The sequence below is a fragment of the Rhinatrema bivittatum genome, chromosome 1, assembly GCF_901001135.1.
Source record: "Rhinatrema bivittatum chromosome 1, aRhiBiv1.1, whole genome shotgun sequence".
NCBI lineage: Eukaryota > Metazoa > Chordata > Amphibia > Gymnophiona > Rhinatrematidae > Rhinatrema > Rhinatrema bivittatum.
Genome location: NC_042615.1, coordinates 688,608,512 through 688,628,844, shown reverse-complemented (window position 1 = coordinate 688,628,844; position 20,333 = coordinate 688,608,512). Strand labels below are relative to the sequence as shown.

The 20,333-nt window shown below is 43.7% G+C and overlaps 1 protein-coding gene across 2 annotated transcripts in view; it reads right to left on the bottom strand.

Moving 5' to 3' along the window:
• HEXB (hexosaminidase subunit beta) overlaps positions 1-20,333 on the bottom strand; it is a 150,747-nt gene that overhangs the window by 103,461 nt on the left and 26,953 nt on the right. Inside the window, exons 5-6 of one of the 2 annotated variants that reach the window (XM_029574995.1) lie at positions 6,970-7,080; positions 4,791-4,892 (exon numbers count right to left, since the gene is read on the bottom strand). In XM_029574995.1, coding sequence (XP_029430855.1) covers positions 4,791-4,892; positions 6,970-7,080 — 213 coding nt within the window. The remainder of the gene's footprint in view (positions 1-4,790; positions 4,893-6,969; positions 7,081-20,333) is intronic. The other variant, XM_029575002.1, reaches the window with a different exon arrangement.

Here is a 20,333-nt window from a genome sequence, read left to right as displayed (position 1 = left end):
TGTGACCCTTTCCCTCCCCACACTTTTATCTATATTTGCTTACCATGAGAATGATTATTTATAAGAAAAAAGAAATAGCATTTCTTTTTTTTTTCTAAATGTTATGTTTAGCAATGTATTCTCAGTTTTTCTTTTCAAAAATATGTATGGTTAATTTTCTCATTGGAAAAGGGTAAATAGTGGAGTGCCTCAGGGATCTGTACTTGGACTGGTGCTTTTCAATGTATATATAAATGATCTGGAAAGGAATGTGATGAGTGAGGTTATCAAATTTGTGGATGATACAAAATTATTCAGAGTAGTTAAATCCCAAATGGATTGTGATACATTACAGGAGGACATTGCGAGACTGGAAGATTGGGTAGCCAAATGGCAGATGAAATGTAAATGTTGACAATGCAAGGTTACACAATGTTAGGTTCCATATTAGGAGCTACCACCCAGGAAAAAGATCAAGGCATCATAGTGGATAATACTTTAAAATCATCGGCTCAGGGTGCTGCAGCAGTCAAAAAACCAAACAGAATGTTAGGAATTATTAGAAAGGGAATGGTGAATATAACGGAAAAATGTCAGTCTCTGTATCACTCCATGGTGAGGCAAACAGAAGCCAAATGTCCGATCTGGATTCCTTTACTGGACAGAGACACAAATTTTCAAACAAGCCCGACTCAGGCAGAGTTCCGCCCTCTTTCGATGGGGCTGCGTCAGGGGCTCTAGTCATGACCATCGGAGAGAGACAGAATTTGCCGATGTGTGACCAGTTTCTTTCAACACATCAAATACATTGGAGAGCATTGTTCATTAATCACACTGCGGCACAGGATATCATTTTTGACTAGAGCCCCTGACGCAGCCCCACTGAAAGAGGGCGAAACTTGGCCTGAGTCGGGCTTGTTTGAAAATTTGTGTCTGTCCAATAAAGGAAAAACAATAACTAGCTATTGTGATATATGCTGCAAGAAAATAGAAATATGTAATCTCAGAATAAATGCTGTGGATAATATGGTATAATTTAAACATAAATGTAACTATAGAGATAAGACCTCAGTGTTGGCAAGAGATCTGAATGAACAGAAACTTCTGATGGCCAATTGGTCCAATCATCTGTCTTATAATCTCTAATTTTAATTTTATGTATTGTATTTAAAAATTCCTTTTATTATAACTTTTAACTGTGATGCACTCCTTCATTTTATTTTATTAATATTAAATGACTGTAAAATTGGTGTCTCTTGACACTGGCAAAGCAATATTGTGGTTTTGCATAAATTAGATGTTCTAAATTTAATTTAATATTAAAGTTGGTTCACTTTAATTTTTAAGAAACTTAATATTTGTCATTCATTATTATGATTTTTGAATAGACAAGCACGTCTCAAAAAGATAACATGGTGTTGCTGTTCAGCGTCTTAATGTCATTGATGAAGTAAAGTAACAAAACTTTCTCTCAGCCGTTCAATTGGCTGTGTTATGCTGATGGATTCAATTGTCTCAACAGGGTAACAATGTTAATGTCCAAACAACTTGGTAACAGTGTGTTTGCCACTCAATGATTCTGTGTGTATAAACCACAATATTAACTGGTGGAACTGTTTAAAACTAGTCCAAATGGCTTTATGCCTCAAAGTTTGATGCAAAATTCTCTGCAGCCAAATATATGATGCAACTTAAGCGATGAAATTTCAGTCTTGCAATTGATTATGGGACGGGCGGTATGATTCACTCCGTCTCTCAAAAATCTTGTATCCCAACAATATTTATGAACGGCAGAACACTTATCTTAAATTTGGTGAGTTTGATGATCTCAGACGTTACTGATTATTCATTCACTCTGTTCTGCCGTAGCTGGGACCCAGAGGGTCTGACAACCGCCGCCAACGCGGCCGGGGTTTCGCAAAAAACGCTGCTTCAGGGCAGACTGATTTGTAGAGAAAAACTCCTTCTACTGTGGTCGGGCTCAGACTGAATTTCAGTCTACGGCAGAACAGAGTGAATGAATAATCAGTAACGTCTGAGATCATCAAACTCACCAAATTTAAGATAAGTGTTCTGCCGTTCATAAATATTGTTGGGATACAAGATTTTTGAGAGACGGAGTGAATCATACCGCCCGTCCCATAATCAATTGCAAGACTGAAATTTCATCGCTTAAGTTGCATCATATATTTGGCTGCAGAGAATTTTGCATCAAACTTTGAGGCATAAAGCCATTTGGACTAGTTTTAAACAGTTCCACCAGTTAATATTGTGGTTTATACACACAGAATCATTGAGTGGCAAACACACTGTTACCAAGTTGTTTGGACATTAACATTGTTACCCTGTTGAGACAATTGAATCCATCAGCATAACACAGCCAATTGAACGGCTGAGAGAAAGTTTTGTTACTTTACTTCATCAATGACATTAAGACGCTGAACAGCAACACCATGTTATCTTTTTGAGACGTGCTTGTCTATTCAAAAATCATAATAATGAATGACAAATATTAAGTTTCTTAAAAATTAAAGTGAACCAACTTTAATATTAAATTAAATTTAGAACATCTAATTTATGCAAAACCACAATATTGCTTTGCCAGTGTCAAGAGACACCAATTTTACAGTCATTTAATATTAATAAAATAAAATGAAGGAGTGCATCACAGTTAAAAGTTATAATAAAAGGAATTTTTAAATACAATACATAAAATTAAAATTAGAGATTATAAGACAGATGATTGGACCAATTGGCCATCAGAAGTTTCTGTTCATTCAGATCTCTTGCCAACACTGAGGTCTTATCTCTATAGTTACATTTATGTTTAAATTATACCATATTATCCACAGCATTTATTCTGAGATTACATATTTCTATTTTCTTGCAGCATATATCACAATAGCTAGTTATTGTTTTGCCTTGATCGTATATTAGCTATATCCCTTTATATCTTTGTTCTGTCCAATAAAGGAATCCAGATCGGACATTTGGCTTCTAATTCTGTATTGTTGCCTCCACGGCTTTGTTAGACAGCCTCCCCTTGCTGTTTCATCAGTCCATCACTCCATGGTGAGACCGCACCTTGAATACTGTGTACAATTCTGGTCACCGTATCTAAAAAAAAAAAAAGATATAGTTTCGATGGAGAAGATACACTGCAGAATCCGATTACCACCATGATACTGTGGCAATATGGTCAAATGCTATCACCAAATTGTGCATGCAGCGTGCACATCGAAAATGATATAAAACAGGTTAATTTAAACACAGCAAGAACACAACTAGCTTCTTGTGCACGCCAGATCTTTAAAAGGTAGAAAAATACAATGGTCAAATTACACTGGAAGCCTGGGAATATAACAAACAATTAAGGTTTCGAATATGAAAAATGAACACATAGTTAATACTAATTGCGAACAGCCCCTGAAGCACCCCCTTGTAAGTGGGCAAAACTCAGGCCAGAGTCGGGCAAGTACTGGACAATTTGTCTTCATAATAAAACATTTTTTAAGGACTTTTTGATCTCTATCTTTTTTTTACCCTCATGGCTTTGACAGACCATTTTACAGAGTCAGAACATTTATATGCTAAGCAGGCCCAATAGGATTCTGGTATAAAAACTGACAAGGAGGCAAGCCTGTTGGTTATGAAGACTAATTGGTGATACCAAATGCAGTCTATTGTATTTGCATTATTTCTGGGACTTAGGGGGTCATTTCTTTAAAGCTAGCGCACGCGAAAAGGGGTGTTTTGCACGCAAAAAGTCCCTTTTCGCGAGCAATAAAAAAGGGGTGGAGTCAGGGCGATGTCTGCCCCAGAAGAGGAGTCGTCGGGGTGGACACCGCGAAGACAGTGTGGACGGCGAAAAGGTAAGGAGCCTTTTCGCTGCCCAATAGCACCACTTTTTATGATGGCGCTATTGGGTGTGAAAGCCGGCAGCGATCGCACCTCTGCGGTGCGCCCCCCTGCCCCACGACACTGCGGTGTTTTAGAAAATATAGGCCTTGGTCGGACAAACTGTGGCTTTTTTTTTTTTTTTTAATTTCCTTCTGCATTCACTGCCTCCGACTTATCTGGATAAAAACTTTCACCAAACAAGTCAGAGGTGTTGTAGGGATGTTTAGGGCAGGGTATACTTAGATGGATAACACAGATATTCAACATTATTCAGCTAAATCTGGTCATGCTGCAGAGAAGTCCTAAAGTTATCTGGCTAACTGATTTATCTGGGCACAGCTGCACTGCTGAATATCCGGATAACTTACCTGGACTGCCCGCAGCTGAATGTGGACTTTTAAATGTACAGCCCTGGATGGTTTCAGGGCAATAATAAAAGGGTTTTATACAGATGTGTAGATTATCGTTGTCCTATCCCTCCCCAAAAGACACATACTTATAACTCGCTATGCACTATCTTTGGGGCAGGTCTGGGATGGGCAGGGAGTGGACCCTTTTGACACTTTGCAGCAGAGATATCCTTTGACTGCCAGGGATAGATAAACCAATGTACACAAGGGAATCTAACAATCTGAACCATTTGTGGAGGAAGTGAATGCAAACCTCTCTCATGCATATTCATTTTGGATATCCTGAAAACTTGACTGTCTAGATATGCGCCCAGGACTGAAGTTGAGACGCACTGCCTTAAGGGACCAGAGATGAGAACCCATGCACTAAATTATGTGCTCCATTACAACAATTTCATAGTCCAAACTTTTAAATATCCCAATTCTGGAATAGCTTGCAATACTGATTTTTTTCCAGATTATGTTTTTTCACTGCATCATCTTGAGAATTATTTTACTCACCTTCTCACTTAAATCAGGGAAAGTGATGCTCTGATAAGGAAAGGACTGGTCATCCACAATGTGCCAGTGCAATACATTAAACTTGTTTAAAGCCATGGCTTCCTAAAACATAAAAAGGACATAAGGCTGAACCATAATATGCTACATTACAACAGAAGACACTTCTTAATGCCATGGAGCCTAAATCAAGCCTCCAACTACCATAACATTTCCCACTTCAATTAAAAGTGAATTTAGCATATTATTTGATAGATGATCATCTTTACTAAACATATTTTTGGGGTGGGAAATATAAAGCCTTTCCTGCAACTCCTGGAAGCACAAGATCTGCCTAAGAGCATTCTTTTGTGCTCATAGATCTGTTTCAGAGAGGGCGGAGGGAAAATGGAACTTGACAGATCAAAAGCAGCATATGAGAACTCCAAGAGGAGTAGGTCAGATTTGATACAGTCATATCCTCTTCTACCCACTTAGATTGTGGGAGAGACTTGCAGACTCTAGGCCTGAGTTTTTCAATAAGATATTATAGACTCGTTTCTACTCCTTCCTTTCATAGGTCTAGAAAGATAAGAGAGATTTCCTTTCATTTCTGGCCAAAACTTTATTTTTTCTTTTTATGGCTAAAATCTGTTTTAAAACCTTTTATTTCTGGAGGTGGAATCCCAAGGATCTTGTTTGTTTTGAGCTGGATGATATATAAAAAAAAAAAAGTCTTGGCTGCTTGATAGGACTGGAAGGCAGCCAAAATCTTATGTTTGCTCTGAACTCACATTTCTGCTCTTCAGAAGCTTCAAATTTTCACTTTCAATCCAGTCTTGTCAAGTTACAAGACAAAAATTACAAAAAATAAAATAAATAGAAAATCAACTTGAAAATCAAGCGAACAATATTGAAGGTACAGGAATGAGGGCATGTATCAGGGAACAGAAGTAACAAAGGCAAAGTCCTTCAGCACAGACAACTTGCTAGGCTGCGCCTGGGACAAAACAGGTCATAATCAAGGCAATGTCACTCATTTCTGCAAATTAAATTAGTACAATCCATACAGGCTGCCTAAGGGATGAACAGCAGCACAGAGTAACCACCCAAATCTAAGAAATATCACACAATTAACAGCCAAAAAAAAAAAAAGAGAGACAGCAGCATAAATCAAAAAGAGAAAACAAAAAACAAAACAGAAAGCATCCAAATGCTCATCCCAGTAGGCAGACCTTGAACATGCTGGGTACCCAAAGAGGGAGATACAAGTGACATAGGAAACTTGCTCTAAGATTAGCATGAATGATTAGATTTGCCACTTGAGTCTCATGAACTCACCAATTACAAGATTTTTAGGACGAAGTTGAACTTATTTTTGGCTGGCCTTTTCTTACAATTTTGTATTTTTATTGATTGTAACAATTTGATGCATCATTTGTTGGGTTTTATAATTATGTTTCATTACATGTTTTTATTACATATGTTTCTACTGGCATCATTTAGTATAGAACTTACAGCATAAGCAGTATACAGAAACTTGTAAATAAATTAGCCCCATTTCCTAGAATTAGTTCTCAAGCCAGTTTTTCTAGTCTTTACTTTCTGCAAATGCCATGCCTACACTGCATTTAGATTTTATAAGAATGTTGTATTCTGCTAAGTAGCAATAAAATTGATCAAAGCAGATCACAATAATAAAGGACAATAAAAAACAGATCCAAAACCAATTAAAAATTTATATTTGGATTAACATTTTGATATCAGTTTTAGGTAAAAAAAAAACTTGTACTCCTAATTAACCACTTTCAACTAGCTAATTTCACATTAACTGAAGCAAAACCACACTAACGTTTACAAAAAAAAAAAATGAAGTTGATGTGCACTTCTTAAAAAGTTTGATAGCAACACACACCCAAACGTGGGCACAAGAGGCACAGGTATTCCATTTTTGCCCCCAAGAGTTTCAATGCATTTATCCGCCCCCTTCACACTTCTATTTTAAGAAGTTCAGCAGTAAAAACAGCAAGGACTATTGAACTGTATTTTGCATTTGAAGCAGAACTACCAAGGCTCACCTAGCAAAAATATGTGATCACATAGCACTAGATTATCTCAGTACAATCTACAAGTCACTAAACAGAGTTATTTATTTACAAAGTTTCAGGTCAGTAAGAGAGCATTCCTTACCAGGACTACTTACCACGTTCAAAAAAATGGTTGTCAGTGGCAAGTAGTGTCTAGATGTATCCAGCAAAATTCCTCTGTGGGCAAATCTTGGGAGGTCAACAATTTCAGACTTATTGATGAGGAACTATTTAAGAATTATGCAAATTAAAGAATGATTAGCAATAGAACATCCACTTCAGTTCTTATGCAATAGAGAATCAATGCAGAATATGCTGTAGATCACAAGCCTGATCCAGTAAATGAAAATGATGTGTTGGAATAACTAAATCCCAGTAGATATGATTTGATTATTCCCCCATGTATGTGTATTGAAGTAAAGATGATTTGGGGTTTGGGGTTATGTTTTAACCTCTGCAGGTCAAACTTAGAATCTAATAGAAAGCTGTGTCTGAACAATAGATTTGGGTGATTGTATGAAATGAACTAACTCCATGTCATTGTTTTCCAGATCTCTCCAATGCAGATAATCATTGCAGTTGTAATGGGCTTTGATGTGGCCTTCAGTGAACAACTCAGATGTGGTATGCTAGCCAACTGCAGCTTGTCAGCATATGGGTAACTACAAGATTAACAAGTGTAAAAAAAAAATAAATAAATAAATAAATAAAAATAAAAATGGTTGACAAATCTAAATCTAAAGATAAGCAAGAGTCTGGGCAATGGCCCTAGTATAGCTCTTTTGAGCACAATATTTTCATATTGGCAGCAAGAAAGGATTCTTCTACATCCAAGGGATATTGTTCCTTCTACCAGTGCCCTCTGTAGGCAGACATCTGCTTAGATGTAAGCCCCACAAGTCCAGGCCCTGTTACTGTCTAGAGTTAACAAGGTATAATAACCTAGTTGTTAGAGCAATGAGCAGAGAACCAGAAAAACCAGGGTTCAAATTCCACTTCTCCCACTGACACGCCTTGTGACCTTGGGCAAGTTATTTCATCCTCTACTGCCTCAAGTACAAATTTAGAGCCTAACTTTCAAACTTATCTGCAGTACAGCATGTGCGCGCTTAATTGGACTTTTGCAGAGATTAATGCTGGTATTTTATAAAAACTATGAGGCAGGAGCTGCACAGTTTATTTAAAATTTGACTGCATACTCCACTGATCATGGTGGTTTACAGAAATTAAAAAAAAGACACACTTAAAATAAAATCATCAAATACAAAAACCAGATAATATAAACTAAGATCATCAATAATGACTGAGTGTGCTTTTACACGGTCTTGTAGTGGAATGCCTGCTTGCTGGTAGCAAAAAGAAATGCATTCCGCCAACCAGGAGGAGAGGGTCTGCTTTCCCCACAGGATTTCCCAATTTGATGGTATCAAAAGAAAAACAATTGAGTGGATTTCCGGTGGACCAACATGCGGTCCAGATAGAAATCTAGAGCATGTTTGCAGTCCAAAAGAATGCATCGCCTGTTCTCCTGGGTTCGAATGGAGCCTGGGAAAAAAGGTAGGTAGGATAATAGATTGGTTAATGTGAAATTCCGACACTACCTTCGGCAAAAATTTAGGGTGAGTGCGGAGCACTACCCTGTCATGCAGAATTTTAGTGTAAGGCGGGTAGGTAACTAATGCCTGTAATTCACTAACTCTGTGAGCGGTTGTGATCGCAAGAAGAAAAGCTACCTTCCAGGTGAGATAGCAGAGATCACAGGAGTGGAGAGGCTCAAACAGAAGTTTCATGAGCCGTCCCAAAACCACATCAGGATGGAGCCCAATCACGGAACACTTTTGTTAAAATTTCTAGAACTTTGACTGGCACCTACTGGGCCAATCTCCTCTTTGTAGAAGAGGAAGTAGAGCCCAAGGTTACCATTTTGAATTTTTCTCTGCAAAAATTTGTTTAGGGCACGGAGGTCCGGTATCGAGTGTACGCCACCTGACATTTTTGGTATTTGAAAATACCGGAAATAAAACCCTTGCCCCTGCTGGGAGAGGGGCACTGGTTCTATTGTTCAGGATTTGAGGAGGATGAAACCTCCTGTTCGAGCAAGGGAGAATGGTTGGATGTCCCCCACGTCAGCCAAGGTGGAGAGTCCGCTGAACAGTCAGGAAATTTAGGAGGTAACCCTGAGTGACCACTACACGTACCCACTGGTCTGTAGTGACTGTATGCCAAATGCTATTGAAGTGGCAGAGCTGACCGCCGACCAGTATGGATGGAAGAGGAGATTGGCTTACACTCTCTAGGAAGGAATCAAAATCCTGACACTGGTCCAGGCTGAGACTTTTGAGGCAGAGGCTGCCTGGATTGACCTTTTTGGTAAGGTCTAGAAGGGCATCCTCTAGATGCCGGAGGATAAAATTTCCTTGGCTTGTAGGCCAGCTGCTTAGAGTCACGCCGGAAAGTTCTCTTAGGAGTGGAAGGAAACTCAGATGGCACAGAAGAAAGCTGGTGAAGCATTTCATGGTGGTCCTTCAACTGCGCCACGGTCTCTCGGATCTTTTCCCTGAAGAGATTATCACCCACACAGGGTAGATCTGCTAGCCTGTCTTGGATTCTGTTCTTAAGTCCGAGGATTTGAGCCAGGCCCATCTTCTTGCACTAATCCCCACTGCAGACACTTTAGAGATATCATAGGCAGCACGGACCTCATACTTTCCAGCATCCAGACCTTTTTGAGCCAGAGTACGAAGTTGAGCCTGGAGTTGCTCTGGTAAAGAATCAGAGAAATCCTGGATCCTCTTAAAAAGGTCTATATTATACTGGGTCATGTATAACTGGTAAGAGGCAATGTGAGATATGAGCATTGAGCCATGGAAAACATGCCTGCCTAAAGCATCCAGGGATTTTTGTTCCTTTCCTGAAGGTATGGAGGAATGAGGTTTTGAACGTCGTGCCTTCTTCTAGGCTAATTCAACAACAGAGTGATGATCCAACTGTGACGTTTGGAACCCAGGAGCCGACTGCACAAGCTAGATGGCATCTGTCTTGCGGTTGATAGGTGGAACAGAACATGATGTTCCCAGTTTCTCTTCAGGAGATCAAGCAGGATTTCATGAATAGGTATAGACCTGATTTCCTTAGGAGCATCTAGAAATTGGAGTACTTCCAGCATCTTGTGCCTAGAGTCCTCTTCTGTCTGAAGTTGTAAAGGAATGTTTCAGACATTTCCTTGATGAAATTAATAAAAGACATATTCTGGTGGAGAACGTTGTCTTTCATCTGGGGAGAGGGCTCTGATGGTAGATCATCTCTATCTTGGGACAAATCATCGGTCCAAGTATCATAGGGCTGATCTCCAGCGGGGAGAAATGGTGCTAATCCTGAAGGACCAGGCCTAGGCATTGGTGGCATCGAAAGTGGCACCGACAGCCTTTAGGGAGGCATCAACGGAGGAACCAATGGCATTGGTGACATTAATGGATGAGTCTATAGTAAAATCTCAGACAGTGGAATGGGTATCTGTGTTTCCTCATCATCCGATGATAATGGAATCGGTGTGGAAGGCACCGAAACGCATCCAGTCTACCCATTAGCGGTGCGAGCGCTATGGGAATCAGATCAGTGACTGGCTTGGGGGCCAGTATCGGCGTCGATGGAGGTTGGAAGCCGTTAAGTGCTTTACCGATAGCCTCTTGGATCAACCGATCCAATTCCTCGCGGAAGCCTGGGGTGTGGAGTAGGAGGTAGGAGGCAGCACTAGCATAGCCGGAGGGTCCACCAGTGAAGGTGGAATTGTGGATCCCGGCACCACTGAAGGTGGAGAACGCCTCGGTGACCCGGTCACAGAAGAGGATGGGGCCTTTTCTGGATAGGGCTTTTTTGTTGGTGGCTCTGTCAACATCGATGCAGAGGACTTGCCTGGATTGGCAGACAGCCTTGCGATGATGGTGTCGACGTTTTTCACAATGATCTCCTCGGTCCTTTTCTTGAGGAGGCAATCAACACCTTTGAAATCGTCGATGCCGGTCAGGCAGCAGCAGTGTCCCGGTGCTGACGAGAGGTCGATGGCATCGGCTCAGACGAAGTTGGGTTTTTGACTGAAAGAGAAACTCCATTTTCTCTAAACAAGCCTTATAGCCCTTCGGTGTCATTTGGGCACATTTGGTGCAAGTTAGGACATCATGGTCAGACGCCAAACACATAACAGACCCCGTGTGGGTCAGTGATGGACACTGTTCGAGTATGGTCGGGGCACCGACGAAAATCTGACGCCATGACTCAGACAAAAATTTAGCCACTGTGCGGTCGATGGCCAGTAGGCCCCGAAGAGATAACTCGACGGGAATTGACCGCAATAAGGGTAAAACCTTACCTTTCGACCGCGGAGTATGGATATCGATAGGGGGACCCCTATGGGGTAGAATGTTTTTGAAATTTTTAAAGAAGTTCCGAGAGGAAAATTCCTGTCAGGAATCTCAAGAGAGCTCCTTAACCCACATGGCTATTGCTGCGCGGAAAAAAGAAGACTGAAGGAGGACTCCTGCTGGATGCAGGGTTGGTGCATTGCTGGGCATGTTCCGTGATTGGGCTCCATCCTGATGTCACCCATACGCGAGGACTACCATCCTGCTTGTCCTGTGAGAATCTTTGTGACTCCAACCAAAGATAAAACTTGCAAACTCAATTCTGAATTTAGGAGAGCAAACAAACAGGATCATTTTTCAAAAGTCGCATTAGGGAGTTATTGCAGGCAATAGGGTCTTAATGTTCACGATAAAGCCATAAACATGCATTATTTTTTGCATCATGAGTCAGATGGGAGGGGTGTTATGTTGCGTGAGATATAACGCACATTATCACGCCAGAAATAACCACACCATTTTTCCTGGCGTTAAGTTGTGCGATATTCCCGAAACAAGATTTGCGATATTTATCCCAAATCCCGTTTCAAAGAGGGGAAAGGAGTGGTGGAGACAGAGAAAGCCTCTCATTGAGAGCACCTTCCCCTAGCTTAAGGGCGAGAGTACAGCGTAGAAATCTCATCTTTGTGTTCCTTTCCTCATTCCAAATCACATCAAAATGTTCACTAATGTGTACTGTGCTGTTTGTACCTCTGACTGTGCATGTAAAGCTGGACCCCAAACCCTAGACCACTACCAAAACCTCACTCTCCTACAGTGGTATAAACAGTTGACTAATGTGTGCGCCACTCAAGTGTCTGTCTAGGAGCAGCCCAAAACATGGAAATGCCTGTCTGGGCATTTTACAAGCTGCGATTGCAGTAAAATACCTATGCAAAGTGCTAAAATAGTGCGCATTGCAGTAACTCAAAAATTGTCCTAACCACGCGCCCCCCCCCCCCCCTTTTTTTTTTAAATTGCGAGCGCTATTCATGTGAAATTTATAAGCAAAATAAATCTAGGCCTAAAATTGCTGGCCCATATTTAATGGAAACTTAGCATTCAATATTGTAGTCTATTTTAACTTTTTCTCTGATAGTTCTAGCAGAGTCAGATACTTGCCTTTTCTTACTGACAAGATGACAGTGAAGAGATTCCAATCGAAAATGGAGAAATTACTTACCTGATAATTTCGTTTTCCTTAGTGTAGACAGATTGACTCAGGACCAATGGGTATAGTGTACTCCTGCTAGCAGTTGGAGACAGATCAGATTTCAATCTGACGTCAGCCCCTAGTACATATACCCCTGCAGGAAGTGCAGCTCTTCAGTATTCTCCTTGAAAAGCATTGTGGATATATGTGAGACTGACTGATTAACTTAATAATTTGATTAACAAAGTTATGAAGTTATTCAAGTTAAACGTTAAAACTTGATTAACTTGAACTGGTTGATTGACTATAGCTGGAGACCGCCAGTGTACTCGACCGGAAAGCATCGACACCCGGCAGGGTGGATGCCCTAGGTAAGTGAAAACGTGGCTTACCCTTGAGTCATTTGAAAGATCATGTGTAACGGCAGCCAAGGGTGGGATGCTGAGTCCATCTGTCTATACTAAGAAAAACAAAATTATCAGGTAAGCAATTTCTCCATTTCCTAGCATGTAGCAGAAGGACTCAGGACCAATGGGATGTATAAAAGCTACTCCCGAACCGGGTGGCAGGCTGCCCATGCCCTTAGTACTGTCCTTGCAAATGCTGTGTCCTTCCGAGCCTGAACATCCAGACGGTAGAATCTGGAGAAGGTATGGATGGAGGACCATGTCGCCGCCCTGCAGATCTCGGCAGGTGACAGCATTCTAGTTTCTGCCCAGGATACTGCCTGGGCTCTGGTAGAATGGGCCTTGACCTGTAGAGGTGGTGGCTTGCCTGCTTCTATGTAGGCCGCCTTGATGACTTCCTTGATTCAGCGGGCTATGGTTTCCCGCGAGGCCGCTTCCCCTTGTCTCTTTCCGCTGAGGAGGACGAAAAGGTGGTCCATTTTTCGTACAGGTTCCGACATTTCCAGGTATCTGGATAAACGTTTGCCGATGCTGAGGTGGTGCAGACTACGGGCTTCTTCTGAATTCTTCAAGCCATCCGCCATTGGTAGCAAGATGGTAGTGCGAGACCACTTTGGGGAGGAAGGAGGGAACCGTGCGTAGTTGGATGGATCTCGGGGTGAGCCTAAGGAACGGCTCACGGCAGGACAGTGCTTGTAGTTCCAAGATGCGGCAGGCTGAACAAACTGCCAGCAAGAACACAGTCTTTAAGGTTAACAGGCGGAGAGACAGGCATCGGAGGGGTCTGAAGGCGGTTCCCGCTAGGAAATCCAACACGAGATTGAGATTCCACAGAGGTACCGGCCACTTTAGTGGTGGGCGAATGTGTTTGACTCCTTTCAGGAAGCGTGACATGTCTGGGTGAGAAGCTATGCTGTTGCCCTCGCTCTTGGAGCCATAGCATAACAATGCAGCCACCTGTACCTTGATGGAGTTGAGGGACAGTCCCTTCTGTAGCCCGTTCTGTAAGAATTCCAGGATCACGGGAACTTTAAATGAGCATGGCTTGATGTTGTGGACTTCGCACCAGGCTTCAAATACTCTCCAAATCCTTATGTACGTTAACGAGGTGGAGAACTTGCGTGCTCGTAGGAGGGTGTCGATTACAGCCCCCGAGTATCCGCTCTCTCTCAGGCGGGCCCTCTCAATGGCCAGACTGTAAAAGAGAATGGAGCTGGGTCCTCGGGGAGGATCAGACCTTGTTGTAGCAGGTCCCTGTGTGGAGGCAGGGGTAGAGGGTTCCCTGCCAGCAGTCTTCTCATGTCTGCATACCAGGGTCTTCTTGGCCAATCCGGAGCCACCAGAAGAACTAGCCCTCTGTGTAGCTGTATCTTGTGAATGATTGCACCCAATAGGGGCCACGGCGGGAAGGCGTAGAGTAGGGTCCCCAGTGGCCAGGTATGTACCAGTAAAACAAATCGGAAGGCGGTCCCAGATAGCCAAGGCAAAAAACAAAGGGACAACCTTATACCGTGGAAAGATTTTATTGACAAGCCCGACTCTGGCTGAGTTTCGCCTATCAAGGCTGCATCAGGGGCTAAAAATTTAAAAGGACATTAAAATTCGAACCAACATTTATAGAATAAATATATAAAAGTATATAAAATATACAACAAGCCAACATTTATTTATTTTATTTATAACTTTTTATATACCGAGGTTCAATTAACAAGATTAATTATCACTTCGGTTTACATTACAACCAGCAAAAAATAACAGACACAAAGTCTTGTTTTACAATGAACAGGGTAGAAGTAACCTGGATAAACATAAAATGGGTGAAGCAAGTATAGAGAATTGGGTCTGTATAACTTGGGCGAAAAGCAGGGAAATTAAATAGGGGAGGACTATGAAGGCCTCAAGTTGGATAGTGTACTCATGATGCAGATAAGAACCAAGGCTGAAGTGAGTAGTTATGGGAAGGCTTGTTCATATATAACATATATAGAATAAATCATATATAAGGATATAAATTACCTCAAGTCACAACTGATGACTACATAGAACTATATATTCTATGTAGTAAAAAGATGATAAACCAGAATCTAAATATACAAATAGATTATATGTAGTCAGAAAACAATTAAAAATAATACCAAAGGAACAAATATACTCTTTACGTGGCAAAAACTTAATGTACTACATAATTATAAAAAATATTGATGAAAAGTGATTACCTTAGTTCTACAAATCGCTCACACAGCTAGTGTATCAATATAGGTGTCGTGGTTAGATAGTCATTTCATTGCGATCCAAACAGATCTATATTAAAACAGCATTTTAAATTTTAATCACAACCTTAGAGGGAGCATTATACTGAATTATGTGCAAAACAAACTAGGTGAAAGATACTATGTAAATATTTGTGACTTTTTTCACATCTAGGTATGGGTGAATGAGGATTCCTTCCTTCCTCAGTGTTGCCGCCACCAATACTATTACCTTGGTGAACGTCCGGGGTGCTGTGGCTAACCCGAAGGGTAGAGCCCGGAACTGGTAGTGACGGTCCAGGACTTTGAAGCATAAGTAGCACTGGTGGTCCTGATGAATTGGGATGTTAGGTAGGCTTCCGAAATATCCAGGGATGTGAGAAACTCTCCCGGCTGTATCGCCCTTATTACGGATCATAGGGTTTCCATGCGGAAGCGGGGAATCCTCAGGTGGCGGTTGACCAACTTGAGGTCCAGAATGGGCCTGAATGTTCCCTCTTTCTTGGGGGACGATAAAATAAATGGAATAATGTCCAGTATTTATTTCTTGTGGAGGCACTGGGGTTATGGCCTCGAGGGCCAGTAGTCTGGACAGTGTAGCTTCCACTGCCGCCCTCTTTAAGAGGTCATGGCAGGGGGACTTCACGAACTTGTCCGGAGGGGTTCGTAGAAAATCCAGATAGTACCCCTCCCGAATGATGGTTAGGACCCACTTGTAAGTTCTCGACCCATCTGCGGTAGAATAGGGTTAGTCTGCCCCCTATGGCTTCTTCCCTTGGACTGGTCGGCTGAATCTCATTGTGGGGTGCGGCTGGGGCCTGTCCCCGAGCTGGTTCCCCTCTTGTTGTGCTTGTTCCGAAAGGACTGGTTCCTGCCTGTACGGCGAGGAGCTTGATAGTTGCTCCTGTAAGAATTGAAGCGCTGCGAACTTCTGCCCCTGGAGGGCCTGGGGAAGGGTCGCTGGTTTCTCTGCGTCTTATCCTCCGGCAGGCGCAGCAATAGAGACTCACCCCATTTGTCAGCTAGTTTCTCTAGTTCGCTGCCAAACAGGAGGGATCCTTTGAAGGGCATCCTTGTGAGGCGCGTCTTGGAAGATGTGTCGGCCGACCAGCTTCGGAGCCAGAGTTGCCTCCTGGCCGCCACCGCAGATGACACTCCTCTGGCCGCTGTGCGTACTAGGTTGGAGGCAGCGTCCGCGAGGAATGATACGGCTGGTTCCATGTCTTCTACCGGGGTGTTGTTCCTGGTTTGGGATAAGCAGGCACGTGTTACCACGGTGCAGCAGGCCGCAATTTGTAGAGACATAGCGGCTACGTCAAATGAATGTTTGAGGATGGATTCCAGATGCCGAGCTGAGAGGCGCTGGTTCCCTGGGGGGTCCCCATCTGTGGGGGGGAGGGGGGGTGTCCCGCTGGGATCTGCTAGGTCCAGGGTACCCCTTGAGGAGCTAGTACTCTGCCCTGGGTGGGACGGCCCTGACCTGGATCTCCCAGGGCCTCCTCACACAGAGTGCACAGGACGTCAGCCTCATCGCTTTGTGCTGCTCTGATGTGGCATGCTGGGCAGAGGCTTAAGAAATCCGCTTGAATGTTGTCCACCCCTACTATGTGCGATGCCGCCAGGCGGTTGAGGTGGTGTTCCGCCTATGCCATTAACTTGTCCGTCTCCCGAGAGACGTGTCTACTCTTCGTTCCTCCTTGACTATTGATGTATGCTACTGTGGTCACGTTGTCGGAAAGTTTCTTTACTGCCTTGCAATGAACTAGGGGGCGAAAACGTTTCAATGCGAAACCAACCGCTCTGGTTTCCAGATGATTGATCGGCCATCTCGCTTGCTATGGCGTTCATTGCCCCTGAGCCGATTGAGTTTGACATACAGCCCCCAGCCAGAGAGGCTGGCATCCGTGGAAATGATCACCCACTGTGGTATCTCCAAGTCTACTCCTTGTTGCAAGTGATCCAGACTGTGCCACCAGTTCAGGCTGTCCTTAGCGACCTCCGATAGCAGCAAGAGAGCTTGAAACTCCTGCAACACTGGTTTCCAAAGGGAGAGTAACACTCTCTGCAAAGGTCGCATATAAGCAAAAGCCCAGGGAACTAAGTCTATAGTTGATGTCAGAGCCCAGGACCTGGAGATAGTCCTATGCTGTGGGAAGTGGAAGGCAATGGAGATGCTGTACCTGAGAAATGAGAGTGAGCGCACGGTCCTGATGAAGAAAAACATTGCCCACTTTGATATCGAAGCGTGCTCCTAAGAAATCGAGCGTCAGAGGGAGCGAGGCTGCTTTTGGCAAAATTGACCACCCATCCAAGAGAGCTGAGGAGGTGTAACACTGTTGACTGCCAGCCTGCAATGATCCAGGGACTTCGCCCGAATGAGCCAGTCATCCAGGTAGGGATGAACCAGGATTCCATCCTTCCGTAGGGCTGCGCTGCCGCCACCACCACCATTACCTTGGTGAAGGTGAGGGGAGCGGTCACCAGACCAAAAGGTAGGGCTTGAAATTGAAAATGTTGTCCGAGAAACTTGAAGCAAAGGAATCGCTGATGATCCTTGAGGATGGGGATGTGGAGATAAGCCTCCATCAGGTCTAAGGATGCTAGGAATTCCCAGTGTCATACTGCCGCTATAACGGAGCGCAGCATTTCCATTCAGAAGTGTGGGACCTTGAGGGCCTTGTTGACAGTCTTGAGAATCAAAATCGGACGGAATGAATTTTCCTTTTTGGGAACTAGACGGAATAGAGGCCTAACCTTGTTCCTTCAGGGGCACCGGGAGAATGTCCCCAAGGTCCTGAAGCCTGCTGAGTGTCTCACACTATATGTTGCTTCTTCACCGGACCGCAGGGGTAGAAGAGGAACCTGTCTTAGTGGCCGAGCAAATTCTAAAGCGTAGCTGTGTTGTAGAATATCCAGAACCCAACGGTCAGAGGTAATTTTGATCCACTCCTCGTAGAAGAGGGAGAACGACCCCCTATTCTGGGAGTCGAGGAGTGGGCTGGCGACCCTTCATTGTGTTGATTTGGAAGTGGATCCTTGGGACAATCCATCCCGAGAGGGTCTACGTCCATGAAAGGAATGGGACCAGGACTGCGACCTTGAAGAAGGGGACCTCTGTGAGACAGGTCTTGACTAAAACGACACTATCCCCGGAAACGGCTCCTAGCAGAGTTGAATGTCCTGGAGGTCCTCAGATGGTCTTATGGAAGTTTGTGTACCTTGTTCTCCCCCCCAGGGATTTGATGATCTGCTCTAGATCCTCACCAAACAATAACTTGCCCTTAAAGGGGAGAGATCCAAGCTGAGACTTGGAAGAAGAGTCAGCCGACCAGTTACGGAGCCAGAGGTGTCTAGCAGAGACCGCTGATACCATAGATCTGGCCAGCACTCTGAGATCATATAGAGCATCCGCCCAATAAGCTATCACTGCCTCCAGGCGTTCTGCCTGTTGAACTTCCCCCGGCGGTAGTTCTTGAGTACTGAGCAGTTGTTGAACCCATCTAAGACGTGCTCACTGCTTGAGGGAGCTACATGCCGCAGCTCTGACTCCCAAGGCTGACACCTCAAAAATTCTCGAGGTATACTTCCAGCTTACAGTCCTGTAGGTCCCGCAGGGCGGCTCCTCCTGTCACCGGAATGGTAGTTCTCTTCATGACCACCAACACTGAAGAATCCACCTTGGGGACCTTGAGGAGCTCTATATACTCCTCCAGGAGAGGGTAGAGCTTGACCATAGCCCTTCCTACCTACAGACTAGCCTCCGGAGAATCCCATTCTCTGGACAACTGTAGTAGCATAGGGTAAAAAGGAAACATTTTTGCTGGTGGACGCAGCCCTGCAAGGACGGGATCCCCCTTTATGGTCCCTGCACTGGTGCCTGGTGGATCCTGAAGAGCATCAATATCTAATTCCGCTAGACATGGGGAATGAGAGGATCTAACTCATCTCTCTGAAAGAGACGCAAGACCCTGGGATCATCCGCTTCCACCTGCATGTAAGAAACAGGATCATCTTGGTCCTGATCAGGCAAGTTAAGTGCGGGAGGACCAGAAGGAGAAGGTCCAGGGAGTACAGGACTGGGAACCACCCGAACCCATGAGGACCCCTGCAGCATCCTGAGCATCAGCCAACCTGATCACTTTGGGAGGAGGAGGGGGGGCCTGAAGCTGAATCCTCTTGCTGATTAATACTGGCCAGGTAAGCCTTGTGCAATAACAGCATGAAATCAGTTGAAAAAAGTTGAGAGGGATTAGGCCCCAGAGGAGGATTTTCTGGAATGTCTCCTGAATCTTCCCCAGAGTCTGGAGGGTTAACCGGAGTCAAAACGGGTGGGGAGGGAGAAAAGCCTGCGTCTGTGTCTTCATTTGGCTGTATTGGAGCTGCTCTGAAATCAAAATAGCTGCCGTTCCCACGCTCAACGGGAATGGGGCCGACCCCCTAGAGAGAAGGCACGCCTGAGAGCACGAGGAGGGTTGTCCGGCTGCCCTCAAGACCCTCCCTGCCAGGGAGGCATCTTGAGCAAATATCTTCGTGGGAGAGCTGTGTCCCGGGCTCTCCACACGCTGAACATCACAAAGATCACGGCATGGGGGAAGGAGAAAGATAAGTAGCTGACAGGAGCACCCCCGGAGCCTGGCAGGAGTGGGTAAGAGAAGCTATAACCTCCGCTCAAAAAGAAAAACAATGACCTTAGTTTGTTTGTTTTTTTTAAATAAGCAGAAGAATGTCGCTTCTCTGCTAGTGCTGTCCCGAGGAACGCAGCATGTCGTTGTGGAGAGGGAGAGGCTGGAACACCAACTTACACCCCTGCAAGCCAGGAAATCTAGCAAAAGTGTCCCAGGACTTATCAATTAGCCTAAGACATATAAGACTTAATGCAAGTTCCAAATTGACTGCAAACCAAAAATTATTAATTTTCTCTCCATTTTTTTTTTTTTAACTTGATCCATTCAAGATAATCAATTAATTTAGTAAGAAGGAATACCATTCTTATCCTAATCTTCTATCCTTTTTTCTTTTAATTGGGAACCACAAGTTCTGCAACCTTCATCTGCTGGAAACAGAGAAATACTGAAGGGACGCACCAGGTTAAGAGAGGGCGCCCTTCGAGTTTTTCTCTGTCTTCATCTGCTGAAAGGGAGGCATAACCCACTGTCTGGACTGATCTGGGTACGTACAGGGAATTGACCAACTCTTTTGGTAAGTTGAGTAATGAAATCTAAAATCCAAATCCACTATCTGAAGCAAGAATGCTATTTGAGCCTCACAGAGCGTTAC